This window comes from Melanotaenia boesemani, chromosome 21 (genome assembly GCF_017639745.1).
Source record: "Melanotaenia boesemani isolate fMelBoe1 chromosome 21, fMelBoe1.pri, whole genome shotgun sequence".
NCBI lineage: Eukaryota > Metazoa > Chordata > Actinopteri > Atheriniformes > Melanotaeniidae > Melanotaenia > Melanotaenia boesemani.
Window position 1 is genome coordinate 20,448,108 of NC_055702.1, and position 20,208 is coordinate 20,468,315.

General features: G+C 39.2%; 2 protein-coding genes across 2 annotated transcripts; both read left to right on the plus strand.

Moving 5' to 3' along the window:
• The first annotated feature begins 1 nt into the window (after position 1).
• On the plus strand, positions 2-7,791 carry rangap1b (Ran GTPase activating protein 1b). Its single transcript, XM_041973914.1, has 16 exons — positions 2-91; positions 446-562; positions 663-790; positions 1,405-1,464; positions 1,669-1,848; positions 1,940-2,074; positions 3,212-3,370; positions 3,454-3,567; positions 3,657-3,756; positions 3,991-4,075; positions 4,587-4,749; positions 5,172-5,255; positions 5,349-5,451; positions 5,631-5,719; positions 6,613-6,734; positions 6,928-7,791. Exons 2-16 carry the CDS (start codon positions 451-453, stop codon positions 7,007-7,009), a joined length of 1,716 nt encoding a protein of 571 aa, XP_041829848.1. The 5' UTR covers positions 2-91; positions 446-450; the 3' UTR covers positions 7,010-7,791.
• A 268-nt stretch (positions 7,792-8,059) lies between these two features.
• Positions 8,060-19,699, plus strand: chadlb (chondroadherin-like b). Its single transcript, XM_041973903.1, has 11 exons — positions 8,060-8,130; positions 10,382-10,558; positions 10,685-10,879; positions 11,012-11,167; positions 11,250-11,395; positions 13,581-13,862; positions 13,976-14,195; positions 17,046-17,319; positions 17,408-17,820; positions 17,904-18,070; positions 18,280-19,699. Exons 1-11 carry the CDS (start codon positions 8,071-8,073, stop codon positions 18,578-18,580), a joined length of 2,391 nt encoding a protein of 796 aa, XP_041829837.1. The 5' UTR covers positions 8,060-8,070; the 3' UTR covers positions 18,581-19,699.
• The last annotated feature ends 509 nt before the right edge of the window (positions 19,700-20,208 follow it).

Here is a 20,208-nt window from a genome sequence, read left to right on the forward strand (position 1 = left end):
TAACAAAAGATTAACCGGAATCTGTCACACAATTTAGCAACCGGCGCGCGGCACGGAAGGAGCGGCGTGTGCTAGTTAGCAACTTCTTGAGGTAAAGTTCACAATTACAAAACGATTTTTTTCAGCGACACTTGTGTGATTGATTTAAATGTTATCAAAATGTGCCATTAACGTAAAAATAGCTTTAATTAGTCGGTCTAACTTCAAGTTTTATTTAGCAGTGTCAGCTGTTTTTTTTACGTTGCGCACCACATCTAGTTAGCACCGGTAAAGCGAAACCGCTAACATAGTTGTTTATAGTTTGAGTTGTTGCAACTGTATGATATTCAGAACTAAAAATTCTAATATTTGAACTGCCAGTCGACTTTATTTCTACCATTCTTGGACACAACTATAATCCTGTAAATAATACCTGCTTCCTTCGTCTTGACTTCTTTCTACATAGTCAACATGGCCTCAGATGACATTTCCCTGCTGGCTGATGCTCTCTCTAAAACCCATGTTGAAGATGGAGAGTTAAGCTATAAAGGCCTGGGTCTGAAGCTTGACAGCGGAGAATCAGGTCAGAAAGGATTTAGCAGCGTTTATTTATTTATTTTTTCTTTCTCGCACTCTGATTACTATTTTTCCATCTGACCCGAGAACCTCAAATGTGTTCTCAGTGGAGGAGCTGGTCCGTGAGATAGAGCAGTACCAGGGTCTGAGAGCTCTGCGCCTGGAAGGAAACACTCTGGGAGTGGAGGCAGCCCAAGCCATCGCTAAAGCTTTAGAGAGCAAAGACCTGCTTCAGGTACTCCTCAGCTTCTGGTTCCTGATATGAGAATCACAAAACAGATTTATTTGCTTATATCTCGTTATAAAGTGGAACAGTACAGATGTTCTGGGGATGAGTATGGATTTATTGCATATTCATTCCAGATGTTTTGCATGTTATCACAAAAAGCCCCCCAGATACATGGCTCCTTTTTATATGTAGCTAATATCTTCAATTAATCTGTAAGCATTAGCATTTCATACAAATTTTTACTATTTCAGCACACAAACTGTTACTTGAGGCCTTAAACTGGTCCCATCTAAACCAGATTGTGTTTTAGATAAATACAGCTTACTTGTTTGGCCGATAAGAATTATTAGGGTAATGTGTGTATTAAAGCCATTAATGAAAAAATGGATTCTAACTGCTTTTTTTCAATTGATAAAATCATTAATATTGCATACCCATGACTCAAAGGACTTAAAAAACTGTTAAACCATTACTTGTGCTAAATTTAATAACTGCAGATAATTTCTACCACTTATTATTATTATTATTATTATTATTATTATTATTATTATTACAGAAGCTGCTTCTCTGACTTTTAATGGATTGTTTTTTTAATGCTGTTACTGCTTTGTGTGTTTCAGAGATGCTATTGGAGTGACATGTTCACCGGAAGGCTGCGTTCTGAAATCCCCACAGCCCTGGTGAGAATAGCATTACGAAGAGAAGAATCCATCCATGTATTCTTAGATATATTAAAAGATTAAATTTGTGATTGACTATTTTGATATAGCTTTGATTTTCTTTACAATCCTCTAAATTTCATTTTATTTCTTTAATGTATCCATGTATAATGGCATGCATTTGATATATTGGCTTACGCAGTTTTTGTTTTCTGCCTTTATCAGAGGTCCCTGGGTAATGCTTTAATGAGCGCTGGTACCAGGCTTACTGAGCTTGACCTGAGTGATAATGCCTTCGGGCCAGATGGCATCAAGGGCATTGATCAGCTGTTGAAGAGCCCCTCCTGCCACACCTTGAGAGAGCTAAGGCTCAACAACTGTGGCATGGGAATTGGTGGAGGAAAAGTGAGCTCATACACAGTGTTGTTCTTTTAAATAGTTCAATAAACCAGAGTAAAACAGATAAATAAATAAATACATTGTCTGGTGCAAACAGATCCTGGCTGAAGCTCTGATGGAGTGTCACAGACAGTCAGCAGCCCTCAGAGCTCCACTAAGATTGAGAGTGTTTGTCGCAGGGAGAAACCGCCTGGAGAACGAAGGAGCTGGTGCCCTGGCTAAAGCCTTTCAGGTAGAAAACACACACGTCAAATGGAAAACAACTTTGATCCATAGCTCAGGCAGAGATGTATCTGTGAAGCAGAGCCAAATGGGTTCATGTTGTTTTGTTTTTCTTCTTCTCTCTCTTTCTCTTTGATGTTGTCCTCTTTTTCTTGATCATATCTGACTTGTGCCAGTTGTTGAGTTTTTTTAAGCTTCTAATAGCTTTTTACAAAACCGGTTTGAGTTGCAGGCCCCACCCTTTATACCCACACAGCTAAATTGCTTAGCGAGCTCTCACTCCTAAGCTCTTCTCCACCCCTGACTGCCTGGTCTCTTCACTAACTAAGATGTAGTAATGAGATTACATGTTGTTCTTTACTTTTAAATCACAAGTGATCCTTTCTGAGACATAGAAGTGGCTTAGTTTAAAACTTGATTTTTGAGCTTTTTGCTGCATGAACAAAAAACTCTCTAATGCATTTCGGTCACTCTTGATGTGAAATGGTCATGAAAGATTACAGTTTTCAGATGATTTAACTAGTTTCTACCTCATAATCATTCAAAGTTAAGCCCAGAGAAGAATCATGATGGACAGCACCTCTGCACACTGCTTATCTTCCCATTTCATTTAATCTGTGATGCTGTTACTGTGATCTCCGCGCTAGTTTTCATTGTCACCCCTTCCTCTTTGGCAAATTGTTGTTGGAAAAAAAAAGTGAACCACAAAGAGTGACTTTATTTTTTAGAAGTTTTTATTTTTTCTTAAACTTGCGTCAGCTGATGGATTAGTCTTCTTACACAGAGTTATACAGGTTACAGAAACAGAAAAGACCAAGATGCTTTAACCAAGTAAAATGTGGTAATGAAGTGAATTATGGTACTTTCATTATAAGACATGACTCTTATTTCACTCTTATGCTACCTGGGGTATAGTGATTTGTAAGAGGTGATAAGAGTGTTCTCTCATTTAGGAAATATTCTTTGCAAAAATGGTTTGTATTTAAAAGGTAATCAGCATGTAATTGTTAGAATTTACAGCTTTTCTTAGTTTTGTGTCACTGTCAGTTTGATATCTTTGTATGTTTTGGCTGCTGAGATTAAATATGACATTTGAAGCTAAAGCTTTTAATATTCTATTCCTATTCTTTTTTTTTTCCTATACAAGTTAATGGGCAGCTTGGAGGAGATTCATATGCCCCAGAATGGAATCAACTATGCAGGTGTGATTGCGTTAGCTTCTGCTGTCCGACAAAACCCAGAGCTGCAAATACTCAACTTTAATGACAACACCTTCACCAAGAGGGGAACACTGGCCATGGCAAAGGTGAGGCTTTTTAACTTATAGAAATGTCCTGGAAGTAAAAATAATCCATGTTCAAACCAATGCTTACTGTGATATCTTTCCAGGCACTGAGGCACCTCAGGAACGTCCAGGTGATCAACTTCGGTGACTGCCTGGTCCGGTCGGAGGGAGCCATCGCCCTCGCTGCGGTTCTAAGAGAAGGACTTCCGATCCTCAAGGTCAGTTTATCCAAAAAGCTCAGGTCCTTGTTTCTGTCTCTGCTGTGTAAGCAGCATTTTAATTGCTGTCTTATGTGCCCCTTCTTCAGGAGCTCAACCTCTCATATGGCGAGATCACAGAGGCAGCAGCACTGGTGGTGGCTCAGGCTGTCACGGACAAACCTCACATGGAAAAATTGGATCTGAACGGTACATTTGACTACATTCTGTCTTAGGAAAGAGGTGGCAACTACATGTAGCACGGCCATTCAAATTCAAGTTATGGAATTAATTTGTAAGCAATTTAAATGTTTTGGGGAACATTTAATATAGGATGAATACATGTTTACTATGCTCCTAAAACTTTTAAAACAGAAAATGAAGTTGGACAGTTTTTAGAGAGAAGGCAAAGAGAGCAACTGTTGAGATTTGTGTGACTAACAGGTAATTGTCTGGGCGAGGAGGGCTGTGAAGCTCTGAGAGAGGTTATGGAGAACATGGACAAAGCAGACATGCTGGGATCACTCAGGTAATGTCTTTCTGATTTTAAATAATTCCTAAAATCTTTCCAGTTGGAATGGTTTTACTGTATAAAGCTATGGCAGGCAGTATTTATTTTATTTTTTTCTCTAGCTCTATTTATCATTGTGACTTTTAAATTCTATGTTCTCATCCTTTTAATCCAGATTTCTTTTATTTCCCTGAGGTTTTCTATTGTTTTTTATTTATTTATTTTTATCTATCTTGATTTTACTACGTGGTGAATGAACTCTGAACACTTTTGTTTTTATTTTTGTCTTGTCACTTCATCAAATACCCGTCTGTCCGGTTCATTGTGTGTTTTGTTATGGAATGCCAAACGCTGTCATTGTTGAAAACAATCTACCCGTGCGTATTAATAAAGTTACCTTGAACCTTTTGTTATTCAAGTCAGGGGGAAAGTAGAGCTCTGTAACAACTCTTATTATTTTTCTGAGTTCTGCTCTTCGGAGCTTTAATTGCACAAACACTCAAATAGAGTTTGTCTAACTTCCATATAGTGATGACGAAGGAGAACCTGATGATGAGGATGGAGATGACGACAGTGAAAATGATGATGATGATGATGCCAGTGATGAATATAATGAAGAGAATGAGTACGGTGAAATTGTGAAGGAAAATGGAATAAGGAGAGAAGACAGTCCTGCAAAACCTCAGAGCCATGTAAGACGCCCCCAAACTCATGTAACAAGAAATACTTTTAAACAACAAATAACTGCTGTTTTAGCATATTGTATGTTTGACTCTAATCAGAATAACTAAAGGTGCATTTCAACCAACAGCACCAAGAACTTTAGCAGCCTGGGGTGGTTGTTGTTTCCAGAAAGTTATGTTGCATTTTCACTGAGCTGGTCTGAGCAAATTAGGTTAGCTGAGGGCTGCAGCGCTACCATGCTGAGCCCAGATGGACATAAAAACCAGGAAGTCCACAGCAGTTGCATTAACTGTTCCTTCTGTAGGAATGCTGCTATTTGCATAAAGAGTTGTATGACAGGGTTTACTATTAACAAACAGTACAATTCGTTCGTTCATGGTTTTTACTGGTTTCTTAGTAGCTCTGTTTGTGTCTTTGTTTCCACCCTCAGACAGAGATCACGACTTTTCTCAGCTGTCCTTCAGCAGAAAAACTCCTCCAGCTCAAAGAGATGCAGATAAACCCTGAAGAGCAGGTGAGATTGATTTATTCATTAATTTCACTAAATGAAGTGCTTTTGCATCAATCAGTGTAACACTTTGCTTTAACTTATCTCTGTTCTCCACAGGTTGATGCATCTGACCCGGACAAGGCAGCTGATGTCCTTTTGAAGATTGGTTCTTTGTACAGCGACGATCCAGACACAAAGAGGGCTGTCCTAGAAGCATTTGGTAAAACAAACTTTGACTTCTCAGTCATTTAACTGTGCAGTATATAGGACAACTCGACATAACATTTTAAAGAACAGCTCCAGAATGAGGCTCACCCATCTTTTAGCCAACCAAAGCTGCCAATGATGGCGTGTATTCTTGTCTTTCCCCCATGTAACTGGTAATGCTGTGCTCCACAGATGCAGTGTTAAAGAAGCTCCTTTCTGGTTCAGCCCTTCAGTCATACTGCTTCCTCTCTGCACTGCTGGTCATGATGGGACTCCTTAAGGTACAGTAATACTGCTAAACCCTTCAAATCTGGTACAGAACCAACTGGTTAAAGCAGTATAAACGTATTAATTTTGTATATTAAAACATATCTCTAGCCTCTTTACACAGTTGAAGGGTTTGTATGCTGTAATCTGGTTCGTCTGTCTGCCATGATGCACAGAGCACTCCTGTTTTATGAGATTAATGTGATGAGCAGGCAAGTTTAAACAGTAAGAAAGAACTCTGGTGTTTTATTTGTATCAGATCTACAATCACCAGCTGCTTTTTTCACACTTTATATCCTGCTGGAAGCAGCCACTGTGGTCAGAAAGGGATGGACATGGTCAGCAACAATACTCAGATATGTGATGCTGTGATGTTTAAACAATGCTCAGCTGGAACTAAAGGGACCCAAACTGTCACCTGCTTGAACTATTGAAACAGGACCGATGGATCCATGCTTTCATGTTGTTTCCACCATCTGAATGTAGCAGCTGAAATGGAGACTCATCAGACCAGGAAACATTTTTCCAGTTTTCTATTGTCCAGTTTTAGTGAGTATATGTGAATTATAGCAGGTTCTTAGATGAAAGGAGTGCCCCCCCCCCCGCGAGGTCTTCTGCTGCTGTAACCGTCTGCTTCAAGTTTCAACGTGTTGTGTTCAGAGATGGGATTCTGCATAACCTGGTTGGAACAAGGGATTATTTGAGTTACTGTTGTTCTTTGTAACCCTAGAGATGGTTGTGTGTGTGAAAATCCCAGTAGATCAGCAGTTTCTGAAATACTCAGACCAGCCTGTTTGAAACCAACAACTTTGTTATGTTCAAAGTCAGTTAAAACCCCTTTCTTCCCCATTTTGATGCTCGGTTTTTGCTTTGGAGTAAGAGACTTTTTATTTTTGTTGGATTTTAGGGGGAAGGAAAAGTCAAGAAGGTTTCACTGATTCCGGGTCAGCTGTTGTGTTTGGAGCACGCAGTCCAACAGGAATACTTTCCTCGTCACCACATTTCACTGCTTTACGTCTTCCTGTCCAGGTAGGACAAACATCCATCTGCACAAGACAAACACAAAAAGCTAAATATTTACTTTTTTGTGTTTGTGTGTAACTTGAATTTAGATCTGAATTGTTTGTTCAAATTAAAATAAAATTGGTGTTGAACATGTGAAACATAAAAAAAGAAAAGCATGGATTTTAGTCTTGGTTTGTGTGCTTTTGTCATCCCTCAGAAACGGTGATGCTCTGAAGTCCTGCAGCAGTGCCAGTGAGAGGCTGAGCTCTGCTGTGGAGAAGAGATGCCACAAACACTGACCACAGCCATCTTCAAATTCAAGGAGGACAGACACACACTGTACTGATATTTTCTTTTTTTCTTGTTTCTTTTCACCACTGAAACCAACAGGGATTCTTTCCACCTGAACCCAGGAAAAGCACTGCCACTATATTTCTAATTTGTATAACTATATGAAAGTAGGACAATGACTGTCCAGATTTTTATTTTTTTAACTTTTGGTTGTTACTTATTTTTTATAGATAATAGATGCAAAAAAAAAAGGGCTACTTGTCAAGTTGTATTGCTCTAAAACTTATTGCTGACAGTCATACCATGAGAATTACACTGTGTGAAGTGGCAAAGATATTTTTGATGTTACACTTAAGAAAAATTCTTCTGTGAAGGGAAATGAAACTGCCCAGATACAGTTGTCTATTGCTGCTTCATTAGTCTTAAGTCTAGTTATCATTGCAAGCTCAGGGGACCAGAACTGCATTTATGTTATGTTTCTTTATTTGACCCAGGAACAAAGTATGCTCCTAAATGCTGCACAGATCGAGGGATGTTTATTAGAGCCTTTCAGGGGAAAAGGGATGTGAATGGAATAATCTTTACTGTTTTGATATTTGGAATAACATGAAAGCTGCATTTGTCAAAATCATATTTGTATACCTGATGTTTGTACTTAAATATAAGAAGTAGTCTATAAGAAATTTGAGTCTTTATGTTTGCTTAGTAATAAATGCAGGAAGCCTTGTAGAACCTCATGTTTTCAACTTTGGTGTTGATTCTCAGTTGTCTTCTTGCTTAAAAAAGAAAATGGGGGGAAAATTGAGAATAATAAAATATTGTGTATTATGGGAGTTAATATTCGTTTGAAGGGTTTGGAGCAGAAATGGAAAGATGCAGATCCAGAGATCATGGGCATGATAGTGAAGTGAAAATTACTTTTCACCTTGGGTTGAGCTGCTCCGTTTAACAAGCTGAAGTGGAGGAGGTGAGAGTGCCTCAGGAGGGAGCAGTCTTGGATGGATAAGGGGGGGTAAACAGAGTTTGTTTTGGATGGGGGACAACCAGGGGGAGAAGAATAGCAGAGTCCATGAGACTCAGCGACCAGAAACGACCTGCTTCAGCTGGACGGAACCGCAGCGAAACAACGGTGAGTTTGCGCGTAAAATCCATTTCAGCTGGAGATTAACACACTAGTGCTGCTCATTCGCCGCGTACTTTATCATATTTACGTTTTTTTTTTTCTCCAAAATGCTGCTGGCATGTGGGTATTTGGTTACGCACGACAGTTTGCGCAATGTTTAATGATTATGTGGTCATTTTAACCTGGGAATTTATAGTGGAAAATATAAAGAATAGCAAATTCACACCATCTTTGCTGTGAGGACATAAATTTTTCAGAGGGGAACGCATTTTGGCACGACACCGGCAGGGAGAGACACTGCGTCTTTGTGCGCGGCTTCTCTGCTGCGGTTTGGACTTCTGATCCCCAAGAGGACTCACACAAACAGTCCGGACGGAGGAAATTCCTCCGTCTCTAGTTTCTTGGCCCCTTTGGGTTCTTTTCCTTCTTTTTTACAGGGGGTTTTAGGAAACTTTAAAAAAAAAAAACTTTTTACGCAGTGCCTTTTTTTAATCTCCTTATTTCTTTCAGTACAAAAATGGACATTTAATAAGTAGCACCCAGAGTTTGCATTCTTATTTCAGTTTCCAAAGATCTCTCTTTCACTAAAACTTTATAAAAGCCGAATTAAAATCCACACATTTCACTCTGGTGTGACGCAGTCCTGGGCTCCTTTGAGGTCCATCTGTGACAGGATTTGATGCGGCAGATTTAACACGGAGGTTTAGACACAGCACCACCGCACAAGTCAACATTTGGAGACCCCAAGTTTTAGAGTGCGGAGCTGTTAAGCTTTTCACGTCCATTCCTGTGGATCAAGACTGTTGATCCGATATGGGAATGTGGTTTTAAGGGATTCCAGTGAAGACTAGGCCTGACCAATCTAACCAAATGGCCTTAATCCCCACAAGTTGTTGTGATGGAAGCAAAAATCAAGCTCTTTAAAATAAAGTAAATCTGACATGCACCTTAAAAAAAAACTATTATTACATTTTCTCCAAGCTCAGAGGTGACTGTGCAGAATATAATTCATCCAATTATTTACAGCAGACACCGCCTGCAGCTCAGTTTTGAAATCAGAGGCCTCTGCTACAACTTGGATCAACATTTTTCCTACTTCTATTTACAGAAGTGAAAGAGATGATCATGTCATTTGACTAAATTCATAAATATGAGTAGGCTATGAATTGTAGAAGTATTTTGTTAGACTTTATCCCATTTTGTTTTTTCTTTTTTTCTCAGAATTTATCCATCTGTTCATATGTCCTCTCCCAATGCTTCTGCCATCTCTTTGATGGATTTGGTTTTATTATCCTGGCCGTATATCGTTGGTGTACATCAACATCTGCCAAATGCATATATACAATGAATTTACTTCAGACCTCTTGCCTTTTTGACAAATAAATATAAAACTAAGGGAAAGCCCGAAGCTAAAGCTTGAAACTTATATCTTTTGGAAAACTGTAAATGGTAAACGTTTCTCCCTATTTAAATGTGAAATTCTCAAATTGAAGATTAGAGTCAACACTTTTGAATTTAACTCAGTTTAACAGAAAAAAATAAGAGAATTTGTGTTTTGTTGATCATTTCTCCCCTTAAATTATACAAATTAGTACTATTTTATTTATTGTTGGAGGTATAACTTGTGAGGATCATTGCAATATAGCAATAAAGGCAAAAAAGAAAAAAACACATATTAGACATTTTTGCACCTTATTCATTTTATACTGTCAGGGATCTCAGTATTGTGGAAGGTTCATGGGCAGCCCCGACCGCTTGAACCCACCTCCTCATGCTAGTCACCAGCCTGGTCACATGTTGTTGTGAGATGTCATCCTGTTCTTCAACCAGGAGTTGCTGGAGGTCAGCCAGCATGGTTGTGTTGATCACTCTTATTTAGGTTGAGGTTGGAGGTACTTTGTGATGATCTTGGCTCTGTGGAGGAGGTCGTTGCCATTAGGTCCAATATATTATCAGTATGAGATCAGCATGGCTCCAGAATCTCCTTCCAAAATGTCTGTCTATCTATCTATCAGGTACCAGCCGCTTCACTTGAATCTCAAAATTAAAGTGAATATCAGGAGAAAACTATCACTGAAGATTTTGGTACATTATTTAGGGCACTATTCATTGTACAATGCAATACCAATTGGTATTATCAAACTGGAGAAATAATCGATGAAACACAAATTTCCTCACATTTTGTGCTAGGTTCACATAAAATGAGATGAATTCTTATGAAATGTGACAGTGATATTTTTATAATTTTCCATTTCAGATGTGCTCCCCGTTCTTTCCTGATGCCTTCTGGGCTCTGATGCTCAGTCTGCTGCTCCTCGGCATGCCTGCAGTGCACACAGCGAAGTGTCCACAGCAGTGTGTCTGTGACCAGATCCAGCTCACAGTGGCCTGTGTCAACAAGAACCTGACCCAGGTTCCTCCTACTGTTGATGAGGTGTCCATAAACACATGCCAATGTTTCAGTGCTATCACTACCAATAAATATAATCTTAAATGATTATCTACTCATATATTATTATAAGCTCATTGTTAAACTCATGCAAGTCTCCTCTCTCTGTAGATCACGGTTAAGTTGGATCTTCGAGGGAATGATATCCAGGAACTTCCAACTGGGGCTTTCAAGCACACTCCTTACTTAACTCACCTGTCGCTGCAGAGATGTAACATCCGCAAAGTGAAGGAGGGGGCTTTCCGTGGCCTTGGTCGCCTGGTCTTCCTCAACTTGGCCAATAACAACATTGACATCCTTTATCAGGTAATCATAAACACAAAGATCCAGTTGCCACAGCCAAATACACAACCATACATTTTCCTGCATATGTCCAATCTTGTTTCATAATAACCCCATGTTCACATTTAATTTTCTTTTTATGGTTTGTGAAACAAGGAGTCATTTGATGGCCTTTCCTCGCTGAAGCAGCTTATGATTGACCGTAACCGCGTGGAGGAGATCCAGCCTGGAGCGTTCTCTCAGCTGGGCTTCCTAAACCTTCTCTCTCTCACACACAACCAGCTGGTCTACATCCCCAACATGGCCTTCCAGGTACACAAATACAGCAACCTGCTAACAAACCTCAAAGGAGATGCAGAAATGCCTCCTGATGTTGGAGCATTCTCGCTTTCAGGGCTTGCAGAACATCAAGTGGCTACGCCTCAGTCACAACTCTCTAAACTACCTGGACACTGAGGCCTTTGCTGGTCTGTTCACACTCACCAGACTGAGTCTGGACCACAACGAGTTGCAATTCTTCCCTACTGAAACTATGACAAGGTAAGGTCATTAAGTAATGTATGAGGTAAGCGTCTCCTCTGGAGGTCCAGTATTTTCTCACACTGATTTTAAAGCTGGAATTTAAATGTTAGAAAAATAAGCAAAAATAATAATAATAATAATAATAATAAAATAAAAAAAAATACTTAAAATCATCTTGATACATGTTGGTGCAAACTGAGGGCAGATGAGTAGCAGGAACAAATGCTGTCAAACACAGTGGCAACAGCCTGTTTCATCTAAACTAGATGGCTGCACAGAGAGGATCAAGGAGATGCGTTAGAGGGAAAGTCTGACTTTTTTGCTTAGATTAAAAAATCACTTTATGGCTGTAAGAAGGGGACAACTACAGAAATCCACACATATTAGGTCAATATTGTCTCAGATGGAAATCGCCTACAGGACATAAAGAAAGTGTTCAGATCCAATAAAGTTTCAGTTTAGATATTTGCTGACATTAGCCAAGACATGATGTTGACCAATGGCAAAAAAAAAAAAAAATTCTCTTAAAGCAGATAGCTTTAAACAGATAGCTTATTTTTTTATTTTATTTTATTTTTTACAAAACTTTGATAAAAATCCTTCATGTTTTTAGTACAACTCTGAATTACTGCACTGTCCCTTATATTTGGGTTAGCCAGGTTTTCCTCTTTGCCTACCGCTTCTTTAACCCATATTTGGGTTAAAGAAGCCTTTATTTGGCCCTTCAACAAAATGTAACAAAAAAATGAACATTTTTATATTTATTTTTATATTTATTACCATGTGATAGTTTAAAAATATTATAATGTGGTTTTCTGCTTCTGGGTATCTATTATGGGAGAGAAGACAAATATCAGATTGTGTTCAACAAGCTTTTAAGCAAAGTTTATACCATAAATTGAAGCAAAATGTCTCAGAAACTGTATGTGACAAGTAAGTCACGTCTGCCTCTTATGGGTTAAAAGGCTACTGTTTTCATCTGGTAATTGAAGCACACACACCTAAGCACATTCCCCCAATTATGTGCTTCCATTAGTGAATCCCTGTGTAATACAGAAACAATTTCTTCTAGCATATAAATTAATAATATATATATATGTTTATATATATATATATATATATATATATATATATATATATATATATATATATATATATATATATATATATATATATATATATATATATGTGTGTGTGTGTGTGTGTGTGTGTGTGTGTGTGTGTGTACTTGTTTTTATATGTTGTTTATGTTTATGTTCATGTTGTTTTAAATGTGCTTTGTAAATAAAATGAGACTGAATTTGGATTTTCGATTTGTATCAGCAATCCCTGGATACTGTACCCTCTGACATGCAGATGATGGTGCATGTCAGAGGGTACATCAAATATATAGTTGAGTCAATTGTCAGGAGACTAGAGACTGGATTAAGTACAACAACCTCCCTCATTCTGGCCTGATAGAAATTTGGAGATATCATCCTAGAACTAGCTGACTGGTCAGACTCACTAAATTGGATCAGAGAGAGCCAGCTAACATTGCAGAAATCAAACAATCTGTCTTTCCAGAAAGAAGTCATTCCTTGTTAAATGGTGCCTGGTGGAGTTTGATGATTTTGCTGGAAAGCTCCTGACCATCAAAGGTTAAATTATCTCATGAAACAGTGATTTAAGACATTTCGTGTCAGGTCTTTATGACAGATGTGGAGGAACACAGATCACCTAGTTAATACCATCCTTACTGTCTAACATGGTGATGGTGGTCTCATTCTGGGGGTCTTTTTTTTTCTGTGACGGAGACTGGGTGTAAGCATAGAGAATGGAAAAATTAATGAGAAAGATGAACATTTCAGCAATACAGCCACCCCCAAAAATATTACCTTTAAAAAAAGCTTTTATAAAACTCTCTGTGATTCAAGAAGTGGTTCGGCAGGAATCTGAATGAAATTAAATGAGTGAAAATGAACATTTTTGCAAATGGGAAGATACTTTTTTTACTTTTGATAAATTTTAAACACTCCAAAGCCCTTGTTTTTGCTTTACCGTTGTGAAGAAAAAAGATATTAAATCAACATCAAGGAGAATCCATGCCACAAAATATGGAAAACTTGGTGTGTTTCGGAATTCAATGTGCAAACAACAGATTTTATTGTGCACATGATTAACACCAAATGTGTCCCCTGCTCCCCCCCCTCGCTTTACTCAGACTGCCAGAAGTGACTCGTCTCGATCTGAGCTACAACCCCATGACGTACCTGGGAGAAGAGGCAGTGTCAATGGCCAAGCTGACCCATCTGTTCCTGGACCACATGTCCCTGCAAGACCTGGCCAACACAGCTGTTTCTAAATCACCAAACCTGATCCACCTGGACATCAGCCATAACCAGCTGCGTGTCATCCAGCCATTCTCTGAAGGCTCTCCAAAGTTGGCACGTCTCAACCTAGCTGGAAACTCCATCTACTGCACCTGCTACCTACGTCCTCTCAGGTACTCAGTATTTTTAAAAAATACACTGATAGACTTCTGTCACACATAGGCAAGTTTCCACCAGATTTTCTACTTTTTTCACGTTTATTGTTTTGTTTGCTGGCACACTACAGAGAGTGGACAATCCGTCGAAAGGTGAAGCTGATGGGAACATGTAGTGGACCGGCCCATCTTTCAGGAGAAAACCTGGAGGCTGTTTATCCTGTAGAGCTGCGCTGCCAGAGCCAGGAGGCCATGTTGAAAGCAGAGTTTGAAGAAGCAACCAGGATCACACCACCTCCCACTGAGGAGCCCAAGAACAAGATAAAATGTCCTGCCAACTGTGTCTGTGAGGTAAATAGGGTTTACAGTGTGAGATGGACTGGTTAGATTCAGAAAGGCTTCTAATTTACTTTATTAGACATCCTTGTCATGTTAATGTTTACTTAATTTAGTGGTGTAAATATTTTAACCTCTTCAGCTGTGGATGTACAGTTTTTTTGCCCTTGTTTGTAGTGTAACTTACAGGCAATATATTTTCCTTTTTTTAAAGTGATATTTAAAAAATTAGGCATTTGACGACCTGGATGTTATAAAATGAGAACCATCAGGTTTTTCCACAACAACCATTGAGAGAAGTTAAATCGAATACACAGCACTACCAGAACTTAATCTTAAACATCACAGGACTAAGGTAATATATCCCGGACGAGCCCCCATTAATGTAACAACTGTGGTTCTGCAAGAGAAAAGAGGGTGACAACATTAAAGACCAGAAATAATTGTTTATGGTAGAGTCATTTATCAACCTACAAAAATTACGATAAAAAGAAAACAACTGAAAACACAAGTCAGGAGAAAACCAAATACAAAATACACAAAAGAAATGTTAGCACCTATCGACAGCTTGTAATTATAATGATCAACCATACTGGGCCCAACAAAGGCTTTTCAGAAGTATAAAACAACTAAACACAAGGTCAAGACCAAAGTCCGCAAATGACAAACTGCTCTGATTTACCACAGCTGTCCTGAATGACCGTCTGCAGCATGATTAAATAGTAGACATATACAGCAGACAATCTAGCCAATCACAGATGGAAACTGCACAGCCAGCCAATCACCTGATTGCAACCACACAGAAGAATCTGAATATTTACAACCCACATGCCCAGGCCTGGGGGAGTAACAACATGCATATGTTAAAGGTAAATTGTCTAACAAAATCAAAGAACAGAAACGTTTAAAAAACATTAAAAACAATTTTTTGGGTATCTAATTACTTCACTAAAATAATAAATATTTTTGTTCTCATAGAATGAGCCATTTATATCTACTTTCTATGAGTCCACAGACTGCCATATTTGTGCCACCACTTATCTACAGTGTCTCTGAGTGGACAGACAATTCTGTCGTAAGTGAGAACCCTTTGAGTTTTAATGCTGCAGTACCGGCTTTGTTTTGTGGGTGCTAAAGCATAGCTTGGGATAACAAGGCGCTTAGAAGAAGACAGTACACATGATGCAGACTCAAGCCCTAACTGCCCTCTGCACACACCTTCACTACCAAGTGTCACTCCCAATGAAATCAGACTTGCAGCTGTGGAGGGCACTTTAATTGTAGGGGCAGGGCATAAATAAGATGGGCAGAAATGTTCCCATGCCAACACAAAGACCCCCCAGATTTCTTTTTTTGTGAAACGGCCATCAAATAAAATGCAGAGCCAGCACTAGCTGCCTAGTATTTTCCACTGTCCCCTGAAACATCATTAATTCAGCAACCTCTACAATGACAGGAGCTGCATTATACTTAACATACTTAAAAAAAAAACAAAAAAAGCTACTTTGAACCAGAATCAACCTTAGGTGTTTTCTGCACTTTTTAAACAGTGTGGGATTTAAATTCAAATCCACATGCAGAATTCTTTCAACCCCATAACCATTTGACATTTCCACTCAAACAAATGAATGAATGCTGCTAATTGTGCTTGTAAAAAAACATCAGCATAGATTAAGGTTTGCTAGTTTCGTTTATGTTCCTAAACCTTTTGTGATTTTCTGTCAGTGTGACAAACAAGCAGGAAAATATGCGGAACTCATATTTAAAGGCTGTTTCCTCCATTTTACCGTTGCACCAGCTGCAAAATTCAGTGTGAGTGTGAAACATTGCAGACTCGTTATTTGAGTGCTGAATGGTCCACTTGTCCTCCATACTGCTTGATTTGGGGCGGCCCTTAATATGGCGGCGCCTTTGCGAGAATGCCCAAATGGAGGGTTAGTGTGTAGAGCTGGTGTATAGGGGATTTGGGATTGAGCCGTAGTTACCTATAGTGCAGTAATAGCTGCATCTGGGGCCACTGGATCCACTCACACACGAAAATATGTTTATGTTTAGAAGAATTTTGGCCACTGACGGCCACCATCCATTCACAACTGTACTTCAAATTATTTCAATGCCCATCTTTACCTCCAGATGTCAATAATTTTTACACACTGTATCTTTTATTTACTGGTATATATTCTCACCAATTGCAACAATTACCAATAAAATTAATGCTTACTGTTAATTTTCAAGCTCATATTGAACATCTTGTGATCTCAAGTAAACAAATTATCTTATGACAGCCAGTTGCAATAGGTGGTTATTTCAAGAAGACAAAAAGTCAATTTCTTGATATGATTAACTTATCACATGAAAACAAGCTTTGTGATTTTGAGATAACAATATCAAAATAAATAATTGCAGGGAAGACCACTCTTGGCTTATGTATGGTTTTTTCTTTTTATTTCTTTTTTATGTTTTTTTGTGATCAGAGCCAAACTGGCTCCCCCAAAGGTGAAGTGATTTGTTTGTAATGGAAATAAATAAAATAAGGCTTTTATAATAAAAATATATAAAAGAAATGTTTCCCAATATACAAACCATTCATACATCCCACCTCTAAAACATTTGCTAAGCGCTATGTTTGTAGTTCATTTTAAAGTTTTATTTAAACACCCTAGACATACATAAGCTGAGATATGGACATTGTTTTTGAAAAAGATTGGACCATTGGTGTATCATTCTTGTTTTTCCATTGCAAGAAATTGTGGCAGAAGTAAGTAGTATCATTGGAAGACTGAGCGTGTAAATATAGAAAAGAATATTTATGAGTGTGTCCTGATCTATTTTGTCCATCACATTTCCATCATCTCCTATTCACAGGCGGAGACACGCCACTCGTCGTGTGAAAACCGTGGCCACACCAAAGTTCCTCGAGGTTTCTCTTCCAACACGAGTCTCCTCGACCTGCGTGGCAACCACTTCCATTACATCTCTAGCAACAGTTTCCCTGGTGTCCCCCAGGTTGTGTCCCTGCACCTGCAGCGCTGCAAGATTGTGGAGGTGGAGGGAGGGGCTTTCAATGGGATGAAGGGACTTATATATCTGTACCTGTCTGAGAATGACCTCACTTCCCTCAGCCCTGATGCCTTTAAAGGTCTTTGATAAGAAATTATGGAACTGAAGCAAAGTCTGTTTTATTCTGACCACTTTTACATGTGTGTTTCTGTCATCTAAACCTGTAGGTCTCCCTCAGCTGACATATCTCCACCTGGAGAAGAACCGCTTTGCTGATTTCCCCAAACGAGCTTTCAAACTTGTACCCAGTCTGCTGGCACTTCACTTAGAAAACAACGCAATCACAAAGCTGGAGTTGGGTATCATGACTGGGGCCGAGGGTCTCAGAGCCCTTTACCTAACCGGGAATGCCATTGAGCAGGTGTCACCCAGGGCTCTGGATCAGGCAAATGACCTTGATACGCTCCATCTGGGGGGAAACAGGCTGAAAGAGGTGCCCACTGAAGCACTAAGCAAGGCAAAGAACATCAGGGACCTCAGGCTTTCAGGTAATTCCATTCGCTGGGTGGGTCCAAACGCTTTTCAGCCACTGGAAAGATCCCTGAAGGAGTTGTATCTGGATAACATGGGGCTGGAGAAAGTAAGTAATCAATAGAAACTCCAAGCACTTATTTTTATCCAAAACTTTTCTCAACAAATCCTGTTTCTGATTTAATGTTGCAGATATCACAGAACTCCTTGACTGGGGTGGGTCCAGGCTTGAGGAGTCTGTTCTTGGAGGGCAACCAGCTGGAAGAGGTGCCTGACTTCCACCCGCTAACTTCTCTGGAGGTCATCAACCTGGCTGACAATCCTCTAATGTGTGACTGCCCTCTACTGCCACTACGATTGTAAGACAACAAGAGTACGAGTGTATATTAAGAAATGAGTTTATATGAGTACTGATATTGACAAGATTGAAAATGTTTTTAAGCTGGTTTTGACTTCTTAATGAGTACAAAACCAATATACATGGATAATAATGCTCAGATATTACTAAATCACAATTTGTTATTTTCTGGGAGTTTTGATGGTAATTAGGTCCCTTCTCTTTATCTAGGTGGATTGAGAAAGTGAATCTCAAGGTGCGAGCCACGTGTGCCAATCCTCCTGAACTGAAGGGTCGAAGAGTCAAGGATGTCCATGTCTTCAAGGCCTGTCCAGGAGGAGAAAGTCTCCCCGCCCCACGTGCAGTTACCCCAAAGCCAGCCAAGGCTCCCAAGGCTACAAAACCCAAACCAATGCACCTCAATGGCCTTCCGCAGGTCAAAATAACCAAAGCTAAATCCAAACTTCATAAGAGTCCAAACAAAAAACAGAAGAAAACTCCCAAAACCACCAACAAACGCAGCATGGCTTAAAAAGCTGTCTTTGCTGGAATCTGGCTTTTGTAGGAAAGTTTTAAGAACAGTTTCCATTTTGGAGCTGAAATGTTCCTTCTTGCTGTCGAATCAATGCAATGCTGACCAATATCAAATGGACTTTTTCTGGCTTACTTTTCCAGCTAGGTCTGGAAATTTTTAGAAAGTGACACACTGTAGAAGTGCAACAATTTTTAAAGCAGCCATCTATTTTTAGCAGCTGAAATGTCATCTGACTTAAAGTAACTAAACATGATCTATTAATATTTTTGTCTAGAATCCTCTGCAGGTCATAACCACAGTAAGTCTGAATGTTTTGGGCCCGACCAAAGAATGAGTTTCCTGCTTTGTGAAGCTTTGCCGGGCATCTCACAGCAGGAAAGGAGTGCAGCTGTTCAGTTATGTCAACTAAATGCTAAAAGTACAACTATAAGACTGACTGAGATCAGCTGATTTGCAGAATCAGAAAGATTTAGACTAAATCTGAACAGGTGTCATATTCCTATGAACTACAATTCATCCAGCAGCTTCGGTCATATTATTAAAAACTAATGTCTTTGGAAGCTCTACATGCCTCTGCCATCACACTGTCTTCACTGCTGCTCTCCTCCATCTGTTCAAAGAATGCTGTTTTACAAGTGGATTAAGTCGCCCCTTTTCTTCTCGGTAGGGAGAAGTGTTTGTTTAGCCAACACCTGGTTTATTCAGAAACCGGGCAAAAGCGAAACTGATGGTGAGGGTCATGTGGGGAATTGGGATTGGGGTTTAGATAATAGATAAACTCCTGGACTGCTGTTTATATGGCTAAACTTCTTTACATCCAGTGATGTTATATTTTGTAGACATTTCATGTTTATGTTTAATTAACTCTTATCTGCTTAATTAACAAAGAAATAGCCCACTTCTGTTCCTAGAAGGATTATTTGAGTCAACTATGTAGAGTTAAACATATCAAGAGATGAATTTCTTGCTCAAAGTTTGATCTGAATAAACTTAAAACTGGGGATTTACACTTAAAAGGTCATCATTATCCGTCTGTAACTTGTGGCACAGCAAAAATAAAATTTTCTCAGTATTAAGATATACATGGATTTCACTGTAAATCACACTTGTTGAAAATGTGGCATCTTAACAGGTGATTAAAGCAAGTGTCACTTCCACAAATATGTTGTCATTTAATCAGAAAATGTGTTTTTTTTTTTTCAGGCTTCATACTCGTTCTCTATTACTCCTACACTGATATTTTATAAGGTCCACCTTGCTAGAACATGCTTACACCCTTTTTTACCTTCATTACTGCCTTGATTTTTCCTGGCGTGAATTTAAGAAGGTGATAGAAACATTCCTGAGATTTTGCTCCATATTGACATGACAGCATCACAAAGTTACTGCACATCCATGATGAGAATCTCCCGTTCCACCACATCCCAAAGCTGCTCTGTTGGATTGAGATCTGGTGACTGTGGAGGACATTGGAGTCCAGTCAACTTGTCATGTTCAAGGAAGCAGGTGGAGATGTTCTGAGCTTTGTGACATGGTGCATTATCCTGCTGGAAGTAGCATCAGAAGATGCTACACTGTGGTCATAAAAGGATGGACATGGTCAGCAACAGTACTCGGGTAGACTG

Bases quoted from the DNA above. Each gene is read 5' to 3' on its own strand.
- rangap1b (XM_041973914.1), top strand. From the start codon at position 451: ATGGCCTCAGATGACATTTCCCTGCTGGCTGATGCTCTCTCTAAAACC. The intron at 3,371-3,453 runs GTGAGGCTTTTT...ATATCTTTCCAG, and splicing joins GAACACTGGCCATGGCAAAG to GCACTGAGGCACCTCAGGAA. The intron at 5,256-5,348 runs GTGAGATTGATT...TGTTCTCCACAG, and splicing joins AGATAAACCCTGAAGAGCAG to GTTGATGCATCTGACCCGGA.
- chadlb (XM_041973903.1), top strand. From the start codon at position 8,071: ATGAGACTCAGCGACCAGAAACGACCTGCTTCAGCTGGACGGAACCGC. The intron at 10,559-10,684 runs GTGTCCATAAAC...CTCTCTCTGTAG, and splicing joins TTCCTCCTACTGTTGATGAG to ATCACGGTTAAGTTGGATCT. The intron at 11,168-11,249 runs GTACACAAATAC...TCTCGCTTTCAG, and splicing joins TCCCCAACATGGCCTTCCAG to GGCTTGCAGAACATCAAGTG.